The sequence below is a fragment of the Ovis aries genome, chromosome 1 (assembly GCF_016772045.2).
Source record: "Ovis aries strain OAR_USU_Benz2616 breed Rambouillet chromosome 1, ARS-UI_Ramb_v3.0, whole genome shotgun sequence".
NCBI classification, from domain to species: Eukaryota; Metazoa; Chordata; class Mammalia; order Artiodactyla; family Bovidae; genus Ovis; species Ovis aries.
Window position 1 is genome coordinate 98,439,713 of NC_056054.1, and position 17,460 is coordinate 98,457,172.

Sequence of the window (17,460 nt, forward strand, 5' to 3'; positions counted from 1 at the left end):
TAGCATGGAAACTCCAAGAGGCAAGGATTTGGGGGGTTCACATAAACTCTAGTGTGATAGTGGTGCCTATTTATGGTGGATTTTGATGTTGATGAAGATTCACCATTGTTACCTTATACAATGTGAGCATCAGGAGTATGGAAAATGAAATAAATATCACTCTTTGACCCATACTCCTAGCTCACAAAAAAATTAGACTAGCCTGTCAGACCAAAACAAAAAAAAAATCTTACCACGGTTCTGATTCCACTATATTTATATATCTTTCCCCATTAATATACTTCTCAGGGATGGACTTCAAATAATTATAAAATATTTTTAAAAAGCAGTGTGTGCAACTTCAGAAACCAAATTTCTAAAAATCACTAAACATTTAAAATTCACTTTTGTAATTTAGCTATATACAAATGATGCATTACTTTTCTCTTTGTGGGATCTCCTTCCATGAAAGATTTAATTTCTTTCTATGAATAAACCTAAATATTTACCTACAAAAGAGGTTGTTTATCTACCTTTTTAATATCATGACTTAAGAGAAAATGCTCATTACTGATTTAATGAAGTGAAATCTATCTATGCAGTTGATAGAGAAAGTAAATAACAGAACATACATACCACACAAGAAGTTTCTTAAAGAACATGCAAATTGTCAGTCCAACTCTAACACTGCTTTACTGTGAAAGGATGCCTACAGCCAACATGGAGAGAGTGTTGAGTATCAGTAAACCTTCTTGGATACATCTTCCATCGTACTGTGAATTTGGGGGGATCACAGGAGTCCCACCCTAGCCTTCTTCTCTTACTTAGTCTATTCTCCTTGGTTGATTTCATGTACACCTATGGATTCAAAAGCTACCTTCAAGACAAGACTCCCAAATCCACTTCTAAACAGATTTAGCCTGTCTCCTGAGGTTAAATCCTTTATTTTCAACTGCCTATTGGGCACTTCCACATGGATATCCCACAAGTACCTAACACTCAACATTACTCTACTTACCTAATCTACTGTCTCATCTCCCCATGCCTAGTGCACCTCATTTATTTCCTATTTTAATGAATGATCTCAGCCTGCCCAAACTGATTCAAATCCTTACCATCCATCAACTTCAAAGTGCTCCAATATGTCTCCATCCCTGTGATTAACTGCTTCATGGATTTTCTCCAACCTCCAAAACTCTACATCTTCAGTTACAGTTTCATTCTGATACAGTTTTAGTTTTCAGACTTCTCTCTTGGACCACCAAAGGTGTTTTAACTGAGGGCACATGAACGATGAAGGACTCGGGATGGGTCACAATTATATGACCCCACTGGAATTGCATGGAAGGTTCTGTGCATGGGCATACATGCATTTTCTGGATCTAGAGACTTTCATCAGTTTCTAAATCCTAGGCTATGACCTTCTAGATGTCTCTTGCTTCCAGTCTGCCCTCACCTAAAACATGGTCTGTGGGCCATTGCTGATACTCTGTAACCAATCCTATCTATTCTCACACCAAAGCCTGGAAGCCTTGATGTCTGGACTCCTTGAGGCCCATGAGGGAAGACAGGATATTTTCTGAGACCCTCGTTGAAGGACTGTTCAGTTTTTGGTTTTTTCCCAAGAAGCTGTCTCAGAGGCAGGTCTGATATGGCCTCCACAAGCCAGTCCTAGTGCCAAAAGCAGCTGCTTCCCCAACACCTCCTCTGAGGTAGCTAATGAGGTTGTCCTTTAAGTATAAAATCACTAGATTTCTTAGAACTAATGGAGTTTGGTAGTAACCAGTCAGGGCTGACTTACCAGGTATCTGCAACTAGCAGGAACCTCCAGGGGTTGGGGAGGTGGCTGTAGGTGAGGTGGCTGCCAGCAAAGCTCAGAATCCTGCAATTTTCCTTCTTCTGGGATGCTCTCAGGGAAGTTCACTAGGGTCCCCGAGACCTCTGGATCCTTACTCCTATAAACAGGAAGACAACAGAGGTCCCATAAGTTTGTTTGCCCTTTGCTGAACAGACCCATGCTGTCTGTTTTACTTGAAATTTCTGCCATCAATATTGCCTGGGATGCAAACCTGTGTATGGGACATTGTTCTTGCACATGGCACCTCCCTCAATCTCACACACACACACACACACACACACACACACACACACACACATTGTGAGCATAATTTTTCATCAATGGTCCAAAACCCATGGGACTAACAACCAGGTTCACTCCAAGTTAATCACTGTGAATCATAAATCGTTTTTCTTGTGTATGCCGGAAGAGGCAAGACTGCAGACGGGGAAACAAATCTGAAGGCAGTTACAATGGTTCAGATAAAAGGTGATAAGCTTCTGAACTGTAACTGTGGTAGAAGGAAAGGTAGAAGGATGAGGAAATGAAAGAAAATATTTAGGCGGCCTTAGTGATTGGTTGTACTTGGGTCTGACTAATATGGTCAGAAATGAAAATTGCATGAAAAATGTCTTCTGTTTTTATCTTTTCCCTGTTTTATTTTTAAAAAGGGAATTATATTTCACACACAATAAAATGCACAAACCTTAAGGTTCAGTTCCGTTGCTCAGTCATATCCGATTCTTTGTGACCCCATGAATCGCAGCACACCAGGCCTCCCTGTCCGTCATCATCTCCCGGAGTTCACTCAAACTGACGTCCATAAGGTTATAGGTTGTGTAATTTTCAGATGGGCTTCCCTGGTGGCTCAGAGGTTAAAGCGTCTGCCTGCAATGTGGGAGATCTGGGTTTGATCCCTGGTTCCGATCCCTGGGTCGGGAAGATCCCCTGGAGAAGGAAATGGCAACCCACTCCAATATTCTTGCCTGCAGTATCCCATGGATGGAGGAGCCTGGTGGGCTACTTAGATATATGCATCCATATAATCACTATTCAAGTGTAAGATATAGAATATTTCCACCACCTCAGAAAATTTCTTTCTATTCCATTCCCATAGTTACTACTATGCTCATTTTATCACCATAGATTAGTTTTGACTATTTGTGAACTTCTTTTAAATGGCTACTATGGTACAAATAAAGTCTTTATTTTAAAAAAAAAATGTTTTAGATTCATTCAGTGTTTATACATGTATCAGTATTTTATAAATGGGTAGTATTCCAAAGTATGAATATACCACAGTTTTGAATCCATTCTCCTGTTCATAGGCAGAGTGTTTATATCTAGTTTATATTATTATGAACAAATTGGCTTAGATGACTATTAACCATGTGAGCACATGCACCTACTTTCCTCACATATGTGCCTAGGAATGGTGTTTCTGGGTCATAGAGTAACTGGATGTTTGACTTTATTCAGTTCAGGTCACCCAGTCATGTCCAACTCTGCAACCCTATGGAGTGCAGCATGCCAGGCTTCCCTGTCCATCACCAACTCCCGGAGCTTGCTCAAGCTCATGTCCATCAAGTCAGTGATGCCATCCAATCACCTCATCCTCTTTTGTCCCCTTCTCCTCCTGCCTTCAATCTTTCCCAGCATCAGGGTCTTTTACAATGAGTCAGTTCTTTGAATCAGGTGGCCAAAGTATTGGACCTTCAGCATCAGTCCTTCCAATGAATATTCAGGACTGATTTCCTTTCTATTGTTTTCCTCTATTTCGTTGACTTTATTAGAAACTTCCAAATAGTTTTCAAAAGCAGTTATACAGACTCTGAATTCAACTCAGAGATTTAGAGAGCTAGAGTGTTGCTTCCAGTAGTGTAACAACAACAGTAATCTTGGACATAGTGCAAATTAATGACTTTTCTTGAAGGCTTTAGGGAATAGAAGTTGCAGGGCAAACAACTAAACAGAAAACAGGGGAGGCATAGACTCTTGCAGGGAGAAACAGGAACCAAACATTTTTTTTTTTAATCTGGAGCAGAATCCATCAGATGCCATGCAAGTTGATAAGACTCAATTTCTTTGTGAATTTAATGAATTACAAAACACTAAGCGGGGGCCTAGTGGCTCAATGGCAAAGAATTTACACACAATGCAGGGGACTCAGGTTCAATCCCTGGGTTGGGAAGAACCCCCAGAGAAGGCAATGGCAACCCACTCCAGTATTCTTGCCTGGGAAATACTTTGGATAGAGGAGCCTGGCAGGCTACAGTCCATGGGGTCACAGAAGAGTCGGACATGACTTACCCACTAAAGGACAAACAGTATGCCCGCATGAGACTGTGAAGTCCCTAGGTACCATAGAGAGGAAAATTTGCACCCTCTTGCCTTCCTCCCCGAGCTCCACCAAATGCTCACAGCGAAGAGCAAGAGGCATTGAGAAAGCTTCCCTAAATGGGGCTGTCTGGAGGAAGAAGTTGGAGGGAACAGTGAATGCAAAAACTTCTTCCAAAACCATTTACCATATTTTTTCCTACAGAAGTAAAACTGTAATCTGCAGGCAAAAGCGAACAAAAAAAAAACTGCCACCTTAGGACATTGTGGAAAACCATTGTAGCTGGGAAGCGACAGGGACAAAACTTCCACTACTCAGGGAGAGGCAGGAGTATGTGCAAGGACCAACACTACAGCTGGTAGAGGGGCAGGATCACTTGGGAAGGCCGTACCCCAAGACCCAGGTTCACAGTACCTCAGATTAAGGCTTAAGCGTAACATCAGAGGAAACCTCCCCACTCCCCCACCTCCCACCCCATTCCCAGTTCCCCACCCTCCACCCCCCAACAAACAATGAGTGAAATGAACAGTGGAATACAATTGCTACAGTGGAATCAAGAAAAAGATTATCGCTAGGGGCAGTAGTATGAAAGGAAGACACACAGCAGGTAGGGAGAGTAACAACTGAGAAAAATAAAACCACTGGCAAAGTGGCTTAACCCTAAGTACAAGAAATCAGTGGAGAAATTTGAAGCCTGTAGTGCACTGAAGGTAACCATAGCAACCATAAATTCCAAAGTCAGGCCAACTCCTCAATAGATTAACCCCTAACTTCCACACTAAAGCTCTAGCACAAGGGAAGGCTCATCTCCCCCAAATTTACCTCTGTCTCTGTCTTAATTGTTCAGTTTCATAACAAAAAGTTATGAGGTATATTAAAAGGTAAAAGAATTCTAAAGAGATAAAACAAACATCAGAATCAGACTCAGATATGACAGAAATGTTAAAACCAGACAAGGAATTTAAAATAACAATGATTAATAGATTAAGGCATTCAATGAAAAATGAAAACAAAATGCAAAATCGGGATAATATAATCAGAGAGACAGAAACAATAAGAAAAGATCAAATAGAAATGCTAGAAACAAACATAGTGACAAAGAGAAAGAATGACCTTTATGGGATGATCAGCTGAAGAATCTGTGAACTTGAAATATGTTAAAGAATTTACTCAAACCAAAAGACAAAGAGAAATAAAAATAAAAATCACCCCTCCCCATATTCAGTGTATCTAAGAGCTATCTTACAGTACCAAACATAAACATAATTGGAATCTCAGAAGTGAGATTATTAAAACACACACACACACACACATCTCAATAGATGTAGAAAAAATTCAACAAAATTTAACATTCGTTTATAACAAAACTCTCAATAAAGTAAGTATAGATAGAACTTCCTTAACTGTTAAGGGCATCTTAAAAAAAAAATAATAACACCCTCCCTTAACATCATATTTAATGGTAAAATGCTACAAGCTTTCCCCACACGTTCAGGAACAGACAAGGATGTCCTTTCTAACCCCTCCTAACTCACATTGTCTTAAGTTGAATTTACCTGATGTTGATGCATCTTAAGTTATTAGCTATGTAGATATAGTTTTTTGTGAAGTGTGTATTCATGGCTCCTGATTTTCAACTGGGTTTTTCATTTGTTTTTTGTGTTTTTATTACTGATTTATAGGCATTTAAAATATATTTTGAATGTTATTGCTTTGTGAGATAAATATATTTTCCCAGTCTTTATACTGCTCTTTAACCTTTAATAGTGCTTTTTGAAGAGCAAAAGTTCTTAATTTTGATAAAAAGTAGGATTATCAATTTTATTCAAGTTGAAAATTAAGATTATTAATTTTTCATACCTATATTCAGTTGCTCCAGCTCCTTTTATTGAAAAATCGTTCTTTAATATATTGAATGGCTTTGGTAGTTACACTGAAAATCAATTGCCAGAGTATGTTATGGGTCCATTTCTGAACTCTGTTATGTTCCACTGATCTGTTTGTCTTTCCTTACAATAATGCCACACTATCTTAATTATTTATAATTATTAATTCTTGAAATATGAAAGGGTAAGTTCTCCAACTTTATTTTTATCCTCCAAGATATCTTGACTATGCTAGAGCCATTAAATTTCCATATAAACTTTAGGATCAGTTTGTAAATTCCTCAAAAAGGACTACTGAAATTTTTATTTGGGTTGTATTGAAACTATGATATTTATCTCTAATTTCCCTAAGCAATATTTTGTGCTTTACAATGAAGAGATCTTGCAAATTTTTTGCTAAACTTATTACTACAGACTTGTTGATAATTAGAGCTATTGCAAATAGTATTGTTTTAAATTATATTTCCAGGGTTTATTGATTATAGAAATATAATCTTTGTATATTGACTTTGCTTCCTGAGATTTTCTTAACTATTACTTCATTAATTCCTTTTGATTTTCTACATACACAATCATGACATCTGTAAATAAAGGCAGGTTGACATCTTTCTTTCAAACTTTTATGCCTTTTACTATTCTTGCCTTATTGCATTAGTTAGGACTTCTAGTACAATTTTGAATTGAAACTCTGAGAATGACCATTATTGTTTAATGTGTTACACAGAATGTGTCACTATTCAGTATAATACAAGCTATATATTTTATCAGGTTGAGGAAGTTCCATTTATTCTGTTTGTTATATGTTTAATTTTTATTATGAATGGGTATTAAACTTTGTCAAATGCTTTCTTTGGCATTTATTGAGATGTTTACAATTTTTCTCCTTTATTCTGTTAATAGAGGATGGCAATGATTACTTACATTCCTGTAATAAGCCAAGACACACTCTTGTATATTATCTAAGTATCACTGGATTTGATTTGATGATATTTTGTTCAGATTTTTTGTGTCTGTGTTCCTGAGGGATATCAGGTTATAATTTTCTTCTCTTGTAAATACCCTATTACATTTTAGTCTCAAAATTTTGTCCTTATAAAACAAGTTGGGAAGTATTCCCTGATTTTATTGCCAAAGAGATTTTGTAATAGTATATTATTTCTTCTTAAAATGTTTGGTAGAATTCACCACAAAACAATCTGAGCCTGGAATTTCTTTTTAGAAAAGTTTTTAATTGCAGATGAAATTTCTTTGATAGATTCATATCATTCAGTTTTGTGTTTTTACATAATAATTCTTAGTAAGAATAAAGATAAAACATGGTTTATTTCTCCCATATAAGTTATCAATAGCAAGATATTATCAAGATTTCCTCCAATGTTTTCTTATAAAAATATCATAATTTTAGCTTTTAAGTTTTAGTCTTTAAACATTTTGAGTTAATTTTGTATATTATATAAGCTAAGGCACCACTTCATTCTTTTGCATGTAGATATTCAGTTTTCCCAGAACCACTTGTTGAAGAAACTTTTTATCCCATTAAATGGTTGTGGCACTCTTGCTGAAAATCAATTAAAATGTATGTGTGAGTTTATTTCTAGGCTCTTTATTCATTCCATTGGTCTATATGTCTGTCTTATGCTAGTATAATAATACCATTGCTTTGTAGTATGTTTCAAAGCCAGGAAGTGTGAGTACTCCAACTTTACTGTTTTTTGCCAAGATTGTATTGACTATTCAGGGCCTTTTGCAATTTCGTATGAATTTGAGGATTGGCTTTTCCATTTCTATTGGGAAAATCTAATAGATTTTTGATACTGATTGGGTAAAATCTGTAGATCATTTTGGAATACTGACATCTTAACAATGTTAAGTCTTCTTAACCACGAATGTGGGCTGACTTGCCATTTTTAATGTCTTCTTTAATTTCTTTCAGCAATGCTTTGTGGGTTTCGGTATAAAAAGTATTTTCACCTCTTTAGGAAGACTAATGGCACCCCACTCCAGTACTCCTGCCTGGGAAATCCCATGGACTGAGGAGCCTGGTGGGCTGCAGTCCATGGGGTCGCTAAGAGTTGGACACAACTGAGCGACTTCACTTTCACTTTTATGCATTGGAGAAGGAAATGGCAACCCACTCCAATGTTTTTGCCTGGAGAATTCCAGGGACGGGGGAGCCTAGTGGGCTGCCGTCTATGGGGTCACACAGAGTCAGACACGACTGAAGTGACTTAGCAGCAGCAGCATTATAAGTACTTAATTCTTGTAGATATTATTATAAATAGAAGTGATTTTTAAAATTCCTTTTTAGATTGTTCATTCTTGGTGTAGAGAAACACAAAAGATTTTTGCATGTTTAATTTCACTGAATTTGATTATAAGCTCTAGTACCTTTCTTGTGGTTTCTTTGGTATTTTCTCTATATGAGATTATGTCCTCTGTGAACAGATAGTATTACTTCTTTCTTTCCTATTTGAGAAATTGTATTCCCAATAGTCTAAAAGTATAAGCAAATCTCAAGATTTATATAACTGAAAAAAACCTACAATGGAGTACACTGAAAAGTAGCATTGATTCTGATTCAGCAGGTGATTAAATTCTTTATATTTTTCCACATCTTCCTAATTTTTTGTAATGAAACTGTATTTCTTAGAAAAAATGAAGATGCTTACTAAAAAGGGCAATGATAGGAGATAGGTATTGCCAAAGTAGTGAAAAATTAGTTCTTTCCAGTGAAGGGGTTAGTGGATTGCTGGTTTTACCATGTTTGCATTTATTTTCACATACCAGTAGCCCTGCAAATGTGTGGGTTGTCCCTGGGCCTGAGTTGGGTAGATCTGCTAAATGAGAAGTTCTGGTTTCTCTGAAGACACTTCTGCACATGTCCTTCCACAGTCTAGGCTGTCTATTTCCAACAATATTTCACATGGCCCTATAAGGTTTCAAGCCCATTTGGGGTGCTCTTTGTACTTTTCCCATTATGGCTTCTTTTTTTTTTCATTGTTTTGTAGCTGCGGTGCCACCTGAAATGAACAATCAAACAGACGTCACTGAATTCATCTTCTTGGGGTTTTCCAACCATCCCAATCTACAGAGTTTGTTCTTCCTGGTATTCCTGGTCATTTATCTGACAACTCTTTTTGGGAACACACTCATAATAATGGCCACCAGGGTCAGTCCTGCCCTCCACATCCCAATGTATTATTTTCTCAGCAACCTGAGTTTCTTGGACATTTGCTACTCATCTACCACTATCCCAGGCATGCTGGTGAACTTTTTCCAGGAGAAGAAGGCTATCTCCTATGAGGGTTGCCTTTCCCAGATTTTCTTCCTTGTGACCTGTGCTGGCACTGAGGGTGTATTGTTGGCAGCTATGGCTTACGACCGCTATGTAGCCATCTGCCACCCTCTTCAATATCCAGTTCTTATGAGTGTAAAGGTCTGTGTCTGTTTGGTGTCTGGGTCCTGGCTATGTGGACTGGTGAATTCTATGACACACACAGTGCTGGCAACCACACTCACTCTGTGTGGGCCTAACCAGATCAGTCACTTTCTCTGTGACATCCCATTCCTCCTGAAGCTCTCCTGCTCAGATACCTCTCTCAATGAGTTTGTGCTCCATGTGGCCAGTGCCATTATTGGCCTGAGTCCCTGCTTGTTTACTGCTGTGTCCTACATACTCATCATCTCTGCCATCCTTAGGGTTCCCTCTGCTCAGGGCAGGAGCAAAGCCTTTTCTACCTGTGCATCCCACCTCACTGTGGTGATTATCTTCTTTGGAACAGCCAACTTTAACTATGATAAACCAAATGTAGGCTACAACCTGGATATGGACATCCTGGTCTCTGTGCTCTTCTGTGTTGGGACCCCCATGTCTAACCCCATCATCTATAGTCTGAGAAACAAGGAGATCAAAAGTGTCCTGAGGAAGCTGGCTAAAGAATGCTGGTTCTCTAGTGAGATCAGTGGTTAAACAGTTTCATTCTGGAAAATTTCTTAATTGGAGAAAAAATTTAGTATTCCAGCTACAATTTAAACGGCACTCTTTTTCTATATGATCTCTTGACAACTGTGATGACTGATTCCATCAGGACAAATAGGTACAACTGTGCTGAGTATGTCACACACTGATCCTAAATACTGTGTGTTCTCCAATCCACTGATAACTTAGAGCATTTTGTAACATCCTAGATAAACCCCAGTATACATTAGCAGTCACTCCCCATATCCTCCCAAATTTGAAACACTAGAAAATCACTATTCTGCTTCCTGGGTCCATAGATATCCTTATTCTGGATGTCTCATATAAATAAAATTCTACAACATGTGCCTTTTGTGTCTGGCTTCTTGGGAAGTTTTCAAAGTTCATACATATACCGTGTTGTACTTCATTCCTTCTTCTCATTGGATGATTTCCATTTTACAGATTAACCACATTTTACTTACTGACTCAATAGACATTTTAGTCATTCTCACTTTTTACTATTATGAATAATGCTGCTATGAACACTCATGTTCGAGTTTTAGGAGAAATATTTGTCAGAGTCTATAGTTTTGAGTGGTATTGCTGGATCACATGATAAACTTTAAAAGGACTGTTAAATTTTTTCAAAGTAGAGCCACTATTTTACATTATCAAGGGCAGTGTATGTGGGTTCTAATTTCTCCACATCCTGACCGACACATTATATGTCCTTTTTTTATAGCCATCCTAGTATGAGTTGCACTTCCCAGATGCCTAATGATTCTAAGGTCTTTAATAAGCAACATTACTACTTCACAGGCAAGTTTGGCCTCGGAGTACAAAAATGAAGTAGGGAAAAGGGTAACAGAGTTTTGCCAGGAGAACGCACTGGTCATAGCAAACACCCTCTTCCAACAACACAAGAGATGACTCCACATGAACATCACCAGATGGTCAATACTGAAATCAGATTGATTATATTCTTTGCAGCTGAAGATGGAGAAACCCTATACAGTCAACAAAAGCAAGACCGGAAGCTGACTGTGGCTCAGATCATGAATTCTTTATTGCAAAATTCAGACTTAAATTGAACAAAGTGGGGGAAACCACTAACCATTCAGGTATGACCTAAATCAAATCCCTTACCATTATACAGTGGATGTGACAAATAGTTTTAAGGGATTAGATCTGACAGAGTGCCTAAAGAATTATGGACAGAGGTTTGTAACATTGTACAGGAGGCGGTGATCAAAACCATCCCCAAGAAAAAGAAATGCAAAAGGGCAAAATAGTTGTCTGAGGGTGTCTTACAAATAAGAGAGAAAAGAAGTGAAAGGCAAAGGCAAAAAGGAAAGAAATACTCATCTGAATGCAGAGTTCCAAAGAATAGCAAGGAGAGACAAGAAAGCCTTCCTAAGTGATCAGTACAAAGAAATAGAGGAAAACAATAGAATGGGAAAGACTAGAGATTTCTTCAAGAAAATTAGAGATACCAAGGAACTATTTCAGGCAAAGATGGACACAATAAAGGACAGAAATTGCATGGACCTAACAGAAGCAGAAGATATTATAAGGTGGCAAGAATACACAGAAGAACTATACAAAAAAGATCTCCATGATCCAGATAACCACAGTGGTCTGATCACTCACCTAGAGCCAGACATCCTGGAGTCTGAAGTCAAGTGGGCCTTACTTGAAGCATCACTCCAAACAAACCTAGTGAAAGTGATGGAATTCCAGCTGAGCTATTTCAGATCCTAAAAGATGATGCTGTCAAAATGCTGCACTCAGTATGCCAGCAAATTTGGAAAACTCAGCAGTGGCCACAGGACTGGAAAAGGTCAGTTTTCATTCCAATCCCAAGATTGGAAAGGCAATGCCAAAGAATGTCCAAACTACCACACAGTTGCACTCATCTCACACACCAGCAAAGTAATGCTCAAAATTTTCCAATTTAGGCTTCAACAGTACATGAACCACGAAATTTCAGATGTTCAAGCTGGATTTAGAAAAGGCAGAGGAACCAGATATCAAATTGCCAACATCCGTTGGATCATAAAAAAAGCAAAAGAATTTCAGAAAAACACCTATTTCTGCTTCATTAACTACACCAAAGCCTTTGACTGTGTGGATCACAACAAACTATGGAAAATTCTTCAAGAGATGGGAATACCAGACCACCTCACCTGCCTCCTGAGAAATCTGTATGCAGGTCAAGAAGCAACAGTTAGAACTGGACATGGAACAACAGACTGGTTCCAAATTGGGAAAGGGCTACATCAAGGATGTTTATTGTCACCCTGCTTATTTAACTTCTATGCAGAGTATATCATGCAAAATATCAGGCTGGATGAAGCACAAGCTGGAACCAAGATTGCCAGGAGAAATATCAATAACCTCATATATAGAGATAACACCATCCTAATGGCAGAAAATGAAGAAGAACTAAAGAGCCTCTTGATGAAAGTGAAAGAAGAGAGTGAAGAAGTTGGCTTAAAATCCAACATTCAGAAAACTAAGGTCATGGCATCTGGTCCCATCACTCCATGGCAAATAGGGAAACAATGGAAGCATTGACAGACTTTATTTTCTTGGGCTTCAAAATCACTGCAGATGGTGACTGCAGCCATGTAATTAAAAGATACTTGCTCCTTGGAATAAAAGCTATGATAAACCTAGACAGTGTATTAAAAAGCAGAGATATTACTTTGCTGACAAGGTCCATCTAGTCAAAGCTATGGCTTTTCCAGTATTCGTATGGATGTGAGGGTTGGACCATCAAGAAGGCTGAGCACCAAAGAAGAGATGCTTTTGAACTGCGGAGTCAGAGAAGACTCTTGAGAGTCCCTTGGACTGCAAGGAGATCAAATCAGTCAATCCTAAATGAAATCAACCCTGAATGTTCATTGGAAGGACTGATGCTGAAGCTCCAATACTTTGGCCACCTGGTCCGAAGAGCTGACTCATTGGAAAAGACCCTGATGCTGGGAAAGCTTGAAGGCAGGAGGAGAAGGGGATGACAGAGAATGAAATGGTTGGATGGCATCACCTACTCGATGGATATGAGTCTGAGCAAGCTGTGGGAGTTGGTGATGAACAGGGAAGCCTGGCATGCTTCAGTCCATGGAGTCACAAAGAGTCGGACGTGACTGAACTGAACTACTTCACATGTGGAAAAACTTACCTTGCTAAGAAGTTTTTGAGCTATAGATATTTTTACTCTAATTTTGGTGAGGCAAAATACTGCAAGACTTTCAGACTTTGAGTCTTTATCCTATCTGTGCCCTACAGAGGTTTTTGATGGCTCTGACTTATTCTTTTTTAGAATCCAAATCTACAGTGTCATGACCAGGTCATGAGCAATGGCATAACAATACCTCAGGGGACATGAAGATATAAGGATGCAAGTTAGTTGAGAGCAACCAGAGACAGTCCTTTCAGGTAACCATCCAATAGCCACCTAATCCCACCAACCAATTTACCAGCTTTGCCCCTAATGTGCCCACCAATACTCCAGAAACAGTCAGGAGGCCATAAAAACTTGCCACCAGCCAACTCAGGAGACTTTCTCTACTTCAGTAGGTGCACACCTCAGACTATGCTGTACTAAAGGTTTTTAGCAGTGACTGGATTCATTAACTGCTCACAAATATTCAATGAATACATACATCTAATTATAAATGACTGAATTATGGGAAGGACATGCACAGTAGAGCATCTTGTTATAGAACCTGTAGCTGTCATAGCTCAGTAGGTAAAGAATCTGCCAGCAATGCAGATCTGGGTTCGGTTCCTGGGTCACAAAGATCCCCTGGAGAAGAAAATGGCAACCCGCTCCAGTGTTCTTGCCTGGAGAATCCCATGGACAAAGGAGTGTGGCAGGCTACAGTCCACGGGGTCGTAAGAGTAGGATACAACTTGGTGACTAAACCACCACCAGCTGTCAATCAAGGCTGTCAGTCAATGACACTCCTTCCCCCACAGATTATACAAATGACCCTGCCTTAAAAACCGTGTACCCTAGCCCTCCAGGGCCATTGCCTCCCTTGGTATGGCCCACTTCTCTCTTGAGGTGTTCTCTCTGTTCTTTCTTCATGTGTGCTCAGTCCTGTCCAACTCTTTGCCACCTGTTCTTTCTTTCCTTACTGTTAAGCTTTCTTGCAATGGGTAAGACCTTAGACTCTTCTTGCATCCTTACCAAGAACTAAGGCCAGCAGGAGGGTCTCAGACCCTCCTTCCACTAACAGAAGGAAGGATGCATCCTGCTAAGGTGAGCAGACCTAATTGGGAGTGCTTAGCACCAAGAGAGAAGGCAATGGCACCCCACTCCAGTACTCTTGCCTGGAAAATCCCATGGGCGGAGGAGCTTGGTAGGCTGCAGTCCATGGGGTCGCTGGGAGTTGGTCACGACTGAGTGACTTCCCTTTCACTTTTCACTTTCATGCATTGGAGAAGGAAATGGCAACCCACTCCAGTGTTCTTGCCTGGAGAATCCCAGGGACGGGGAGCCTGGTGTGCTGCTGACTATGGGGTCACACAGGGTCGGACACGACTGAAGCGACTTAGCAGCAGCAGCAGCAAGAGAACAGATAGGTTGCAAAAACAGTAGCTCCAGATACACACTCAACAGGCAGATCATGCAGCATGAGGAGTCCAATCTAAGGGGGAAACTCCCCATACTGTTGGAATCCAAACAAATATAAGCCCACAGGAGGATAAGCCAGTATCATAGGCTTCTGCCACCCATGACTTCTTAATAGAAATCTAGTACTGAACTTCACTCAAAAATATCCCAGCTAAGAACAAGATGGCAGAGGAGTAGGTGAACGTGGAATATCTCTCTCCACAGATACATCAGGAATACACCTTCAGACACAGAAGCACATGCAGAACACTAGCTGAGAGCAGACAGGATTACCTGACCAGCACAAAGAATATACAGATCCAGGCAAAACTCAGTAGGATGAAGGAACTAGGGGGAAAAACAGGAGTGTTAGCAGGACTGCACCTGCCCTTGGTGGGTCTGATCCCCACATTGGGGCAACTGTCTGAGTCAGAAGAGAAACATTTAAGGCTGAAAGGGAAACGGCTGATCTGTGGCGGCCTAAATGGAATGAGAATCAGACAGTCCTTGCCACAGCCATACATACCCTAGACAGCGCAGTGACTGAGCGGTGTTTAGGGATTATGGAGTAATCCCAGGGCCAGGCTGCTGTTGACTGCGGAGAGACTGATCAAGGGGATGTGAGAGAGGAGGTTGTGATGGGAAATGCCTGGGAAGGAAAGCCAGGCAACAATGGGAGCAGGGCGATGCTGCTGAGTCGCCCGTAGTGCGTGGAGTCATCACCATAGCCTCTCCCCTCATGCACCCCCCATGGCATTGGCAGCTGAACAACAGAGAGGCTGGCCCATCAAACACCTGACACACTGAGCTACAGGGTAGGACCCCAGGCTGGGGGTCCCTCTGCGGGCCTGATGTGCGGAACAACAGAGAAGGACCCCTGGAAGGAAGCCCTCTAAGTGGGCGGGGCTTCAGAGAAAGACTGCCCAAAGAGGCCTTCTGATCGCCAGCTACAAGAAGCTCCAAAAAAAAGACTCCGATAGGGCCATAACTCCTGAGGCGGAGGCAGTCCGTGTCCCTGCACACCTGCTGCCAGGGTCCCCACAAGCCAAGCAGCTGTGCTACCTTCATCCTCAGCTCTCGCTGGAGCAGAGCTGTCACAGGCAAAAAAAAGTCTTGTGCATATGCACACAGGGTCGCTTTGGTAGTATCCGACTCTGAGACCCTGTGGGCTGTGGCTTGCCAGGCTTCTCTGTCAGGGAATGGGGTTCTCCAAGCAAGAATACTGGAGCGTATTGGCCAATACTCGTTGCCATACCCTTATCAGTTCAGTTCAGTCACTCAGTCGTGTCCGACTCTGCGACCCCATAAATTGCAGCACACCAGGCCTCCCTGTCCATCACCAACTCCCAGAGTTCACCCAAACTCCTGTCCATTGAGTCAGTGATGCCATCCAGCTGTCTCATCCTCTGTCGTCCCCTTCTCCTCCTGCCCCCAATCCCTCCCAGCATCAGAGTCTTTTCCAAAGAGTCAACTCTTCGCATGAGATGGCCATACCCTTATAGAGCACTATGTTTCCTACTGCCCTACCTGCAAACTCCTCTGAGTACCTGGTGCTGCCAGAACCCCTGAGACTCAAGCAGCTGCACCACCTCCACACCTGGCCCTCACATGGGCAAACCCAAGTCCTCCAGGGCAGCCTCAGGAGCAAACCCCAGTGGACGACCCATATCCAGAGGTGGAAATAAAACCATAATTGAAACCCAGGGACAGTGTGACTAAGGAAGAAGATCCAAAACCCTCCCAACCAGCTGCACAGGCTGCAGATTAAATCCACACCATCAACTAGGCAGACTCTGTGTCTGTGGAATATATAAAAGGTCATTGAGAGCTCCCACAAAGAAAACGCACTAGTTCTGATAGCTGTGGACATTGGAGGCAAGAACACAGAGAAGTAGGAGCAGATTAGAATCTGAGCTGCTCCCACAGCAGGTCCAGAGATAACAGTGTTAGAGTGAATCCTAGGGAGGTGAGGTGGACTGTGACTCCCAGCGAGGGAAAGAACTCTGACAGCAGTGACTCAAGAAAAACATTTATTATTCTTATGTTTTGACTTGTTCTGTAGATTCTTTTGGACGTTTTTTTCTTTTTTCTTTTTCCTCTTTCCCCTCCTGTTGTAGTTGTCAATTTTATTGGCACTATGAAGTCTAACTTAGCTTTCGAGCTTTTTTTTTTTTTTTCTCAGTCACATATTTTGTTGTTGTTATAAACCTCTGCCTCTATATTGGGCATTTGCAGTTCTGGGGAGGGTTTTTATCTCTTTTTTTAATTTTAATTTTTAAACCTATTATCATTTTTCTATATTTATTCCTTTGTTGCTTTTCCTACTGTTCTTTTTCCCTTGCAGTTAATCTTTAATATATATAAATCTTCTTTATCTACTATTTTACTTTGCTTATCTATTCTTTCTTTCCTTTCTTTCCTTTAGTCTCAACATATTTGTTAGTTTTATTTTCATTGCTTTATACCCCAATTGGCACCTTGCTTTAGTTTTGTTTTCCAGTTTGTTCTTTAGTTAGTTTTGTTCTGGTAGACATAATTTTTGGTTCCCTTTGTTCACCAGGCCAATATATTTTACTTTATTTTTGTTGTACTGTTTTGATTTTGCTTATGGGTGTATGTGTATATGTGTTTATTCAGTCATACTTTTTATTGTTGTTATACACCTCTGCCTCTACATTGGGCCTTTGCAGTTCTGTGTTTTCCTTTTTTATCCTTTTCTCTTTCGTCTTCCATTTTTCTCTATTTTATAATTTTAATTTTCTTAAACTTGTTATTTTTATCTTCATTTACTCCTTTGTTTGCCTTTCCTACTGCTCTTTTCCCCATGCAGCTAAT

General features: G+C 40.3%; 1 protein-coding gene and 1 long non-coding RNA gene across 2 annotated transcripts in view; one reads left to right on the forward strand and one right to left on the reverse strand.

Moving 5' to 3' along the window:
* LOC121817731 (uncharacterized) overlaps positions 1 to 17,460 on the reverse strand; it is a 199,772-nt gene that overhangs the window by 65,245 nt on the left and 117,067 nt on the right. Inside the window, exon 5 of the long non-coding RNA XR_006057774.2 lies at positions 1,781 to 1,934. This is a non-coding gene — a long non-coding RNA (uncharacterized LOC121817731). The remainder of the gene's footprint in view (positions 1 to 1,780; positions 1,935 to 17,460) is intronic.
* Positions 9,066 to 10,010, forward strand: LOC101113455 (olfactory receptor 5J3-like). The gene has a single exon (XM_004003621.6). It carries the CDS (start codon positions 9,066 to 9,068, stop codon positions 10,008 to 10,010), a length of 945 nt encoding a protein of 314 aa, XP_004003670.5.

Coding starts and splice junctions, on each gene's coding strand:
- LOC101113455 (XM_004003621.6), top strand. CDS start 9,066: ATGAACAATCAAACAGACGTCACTGAATTCATCTTCTTGGGGTTTTCC.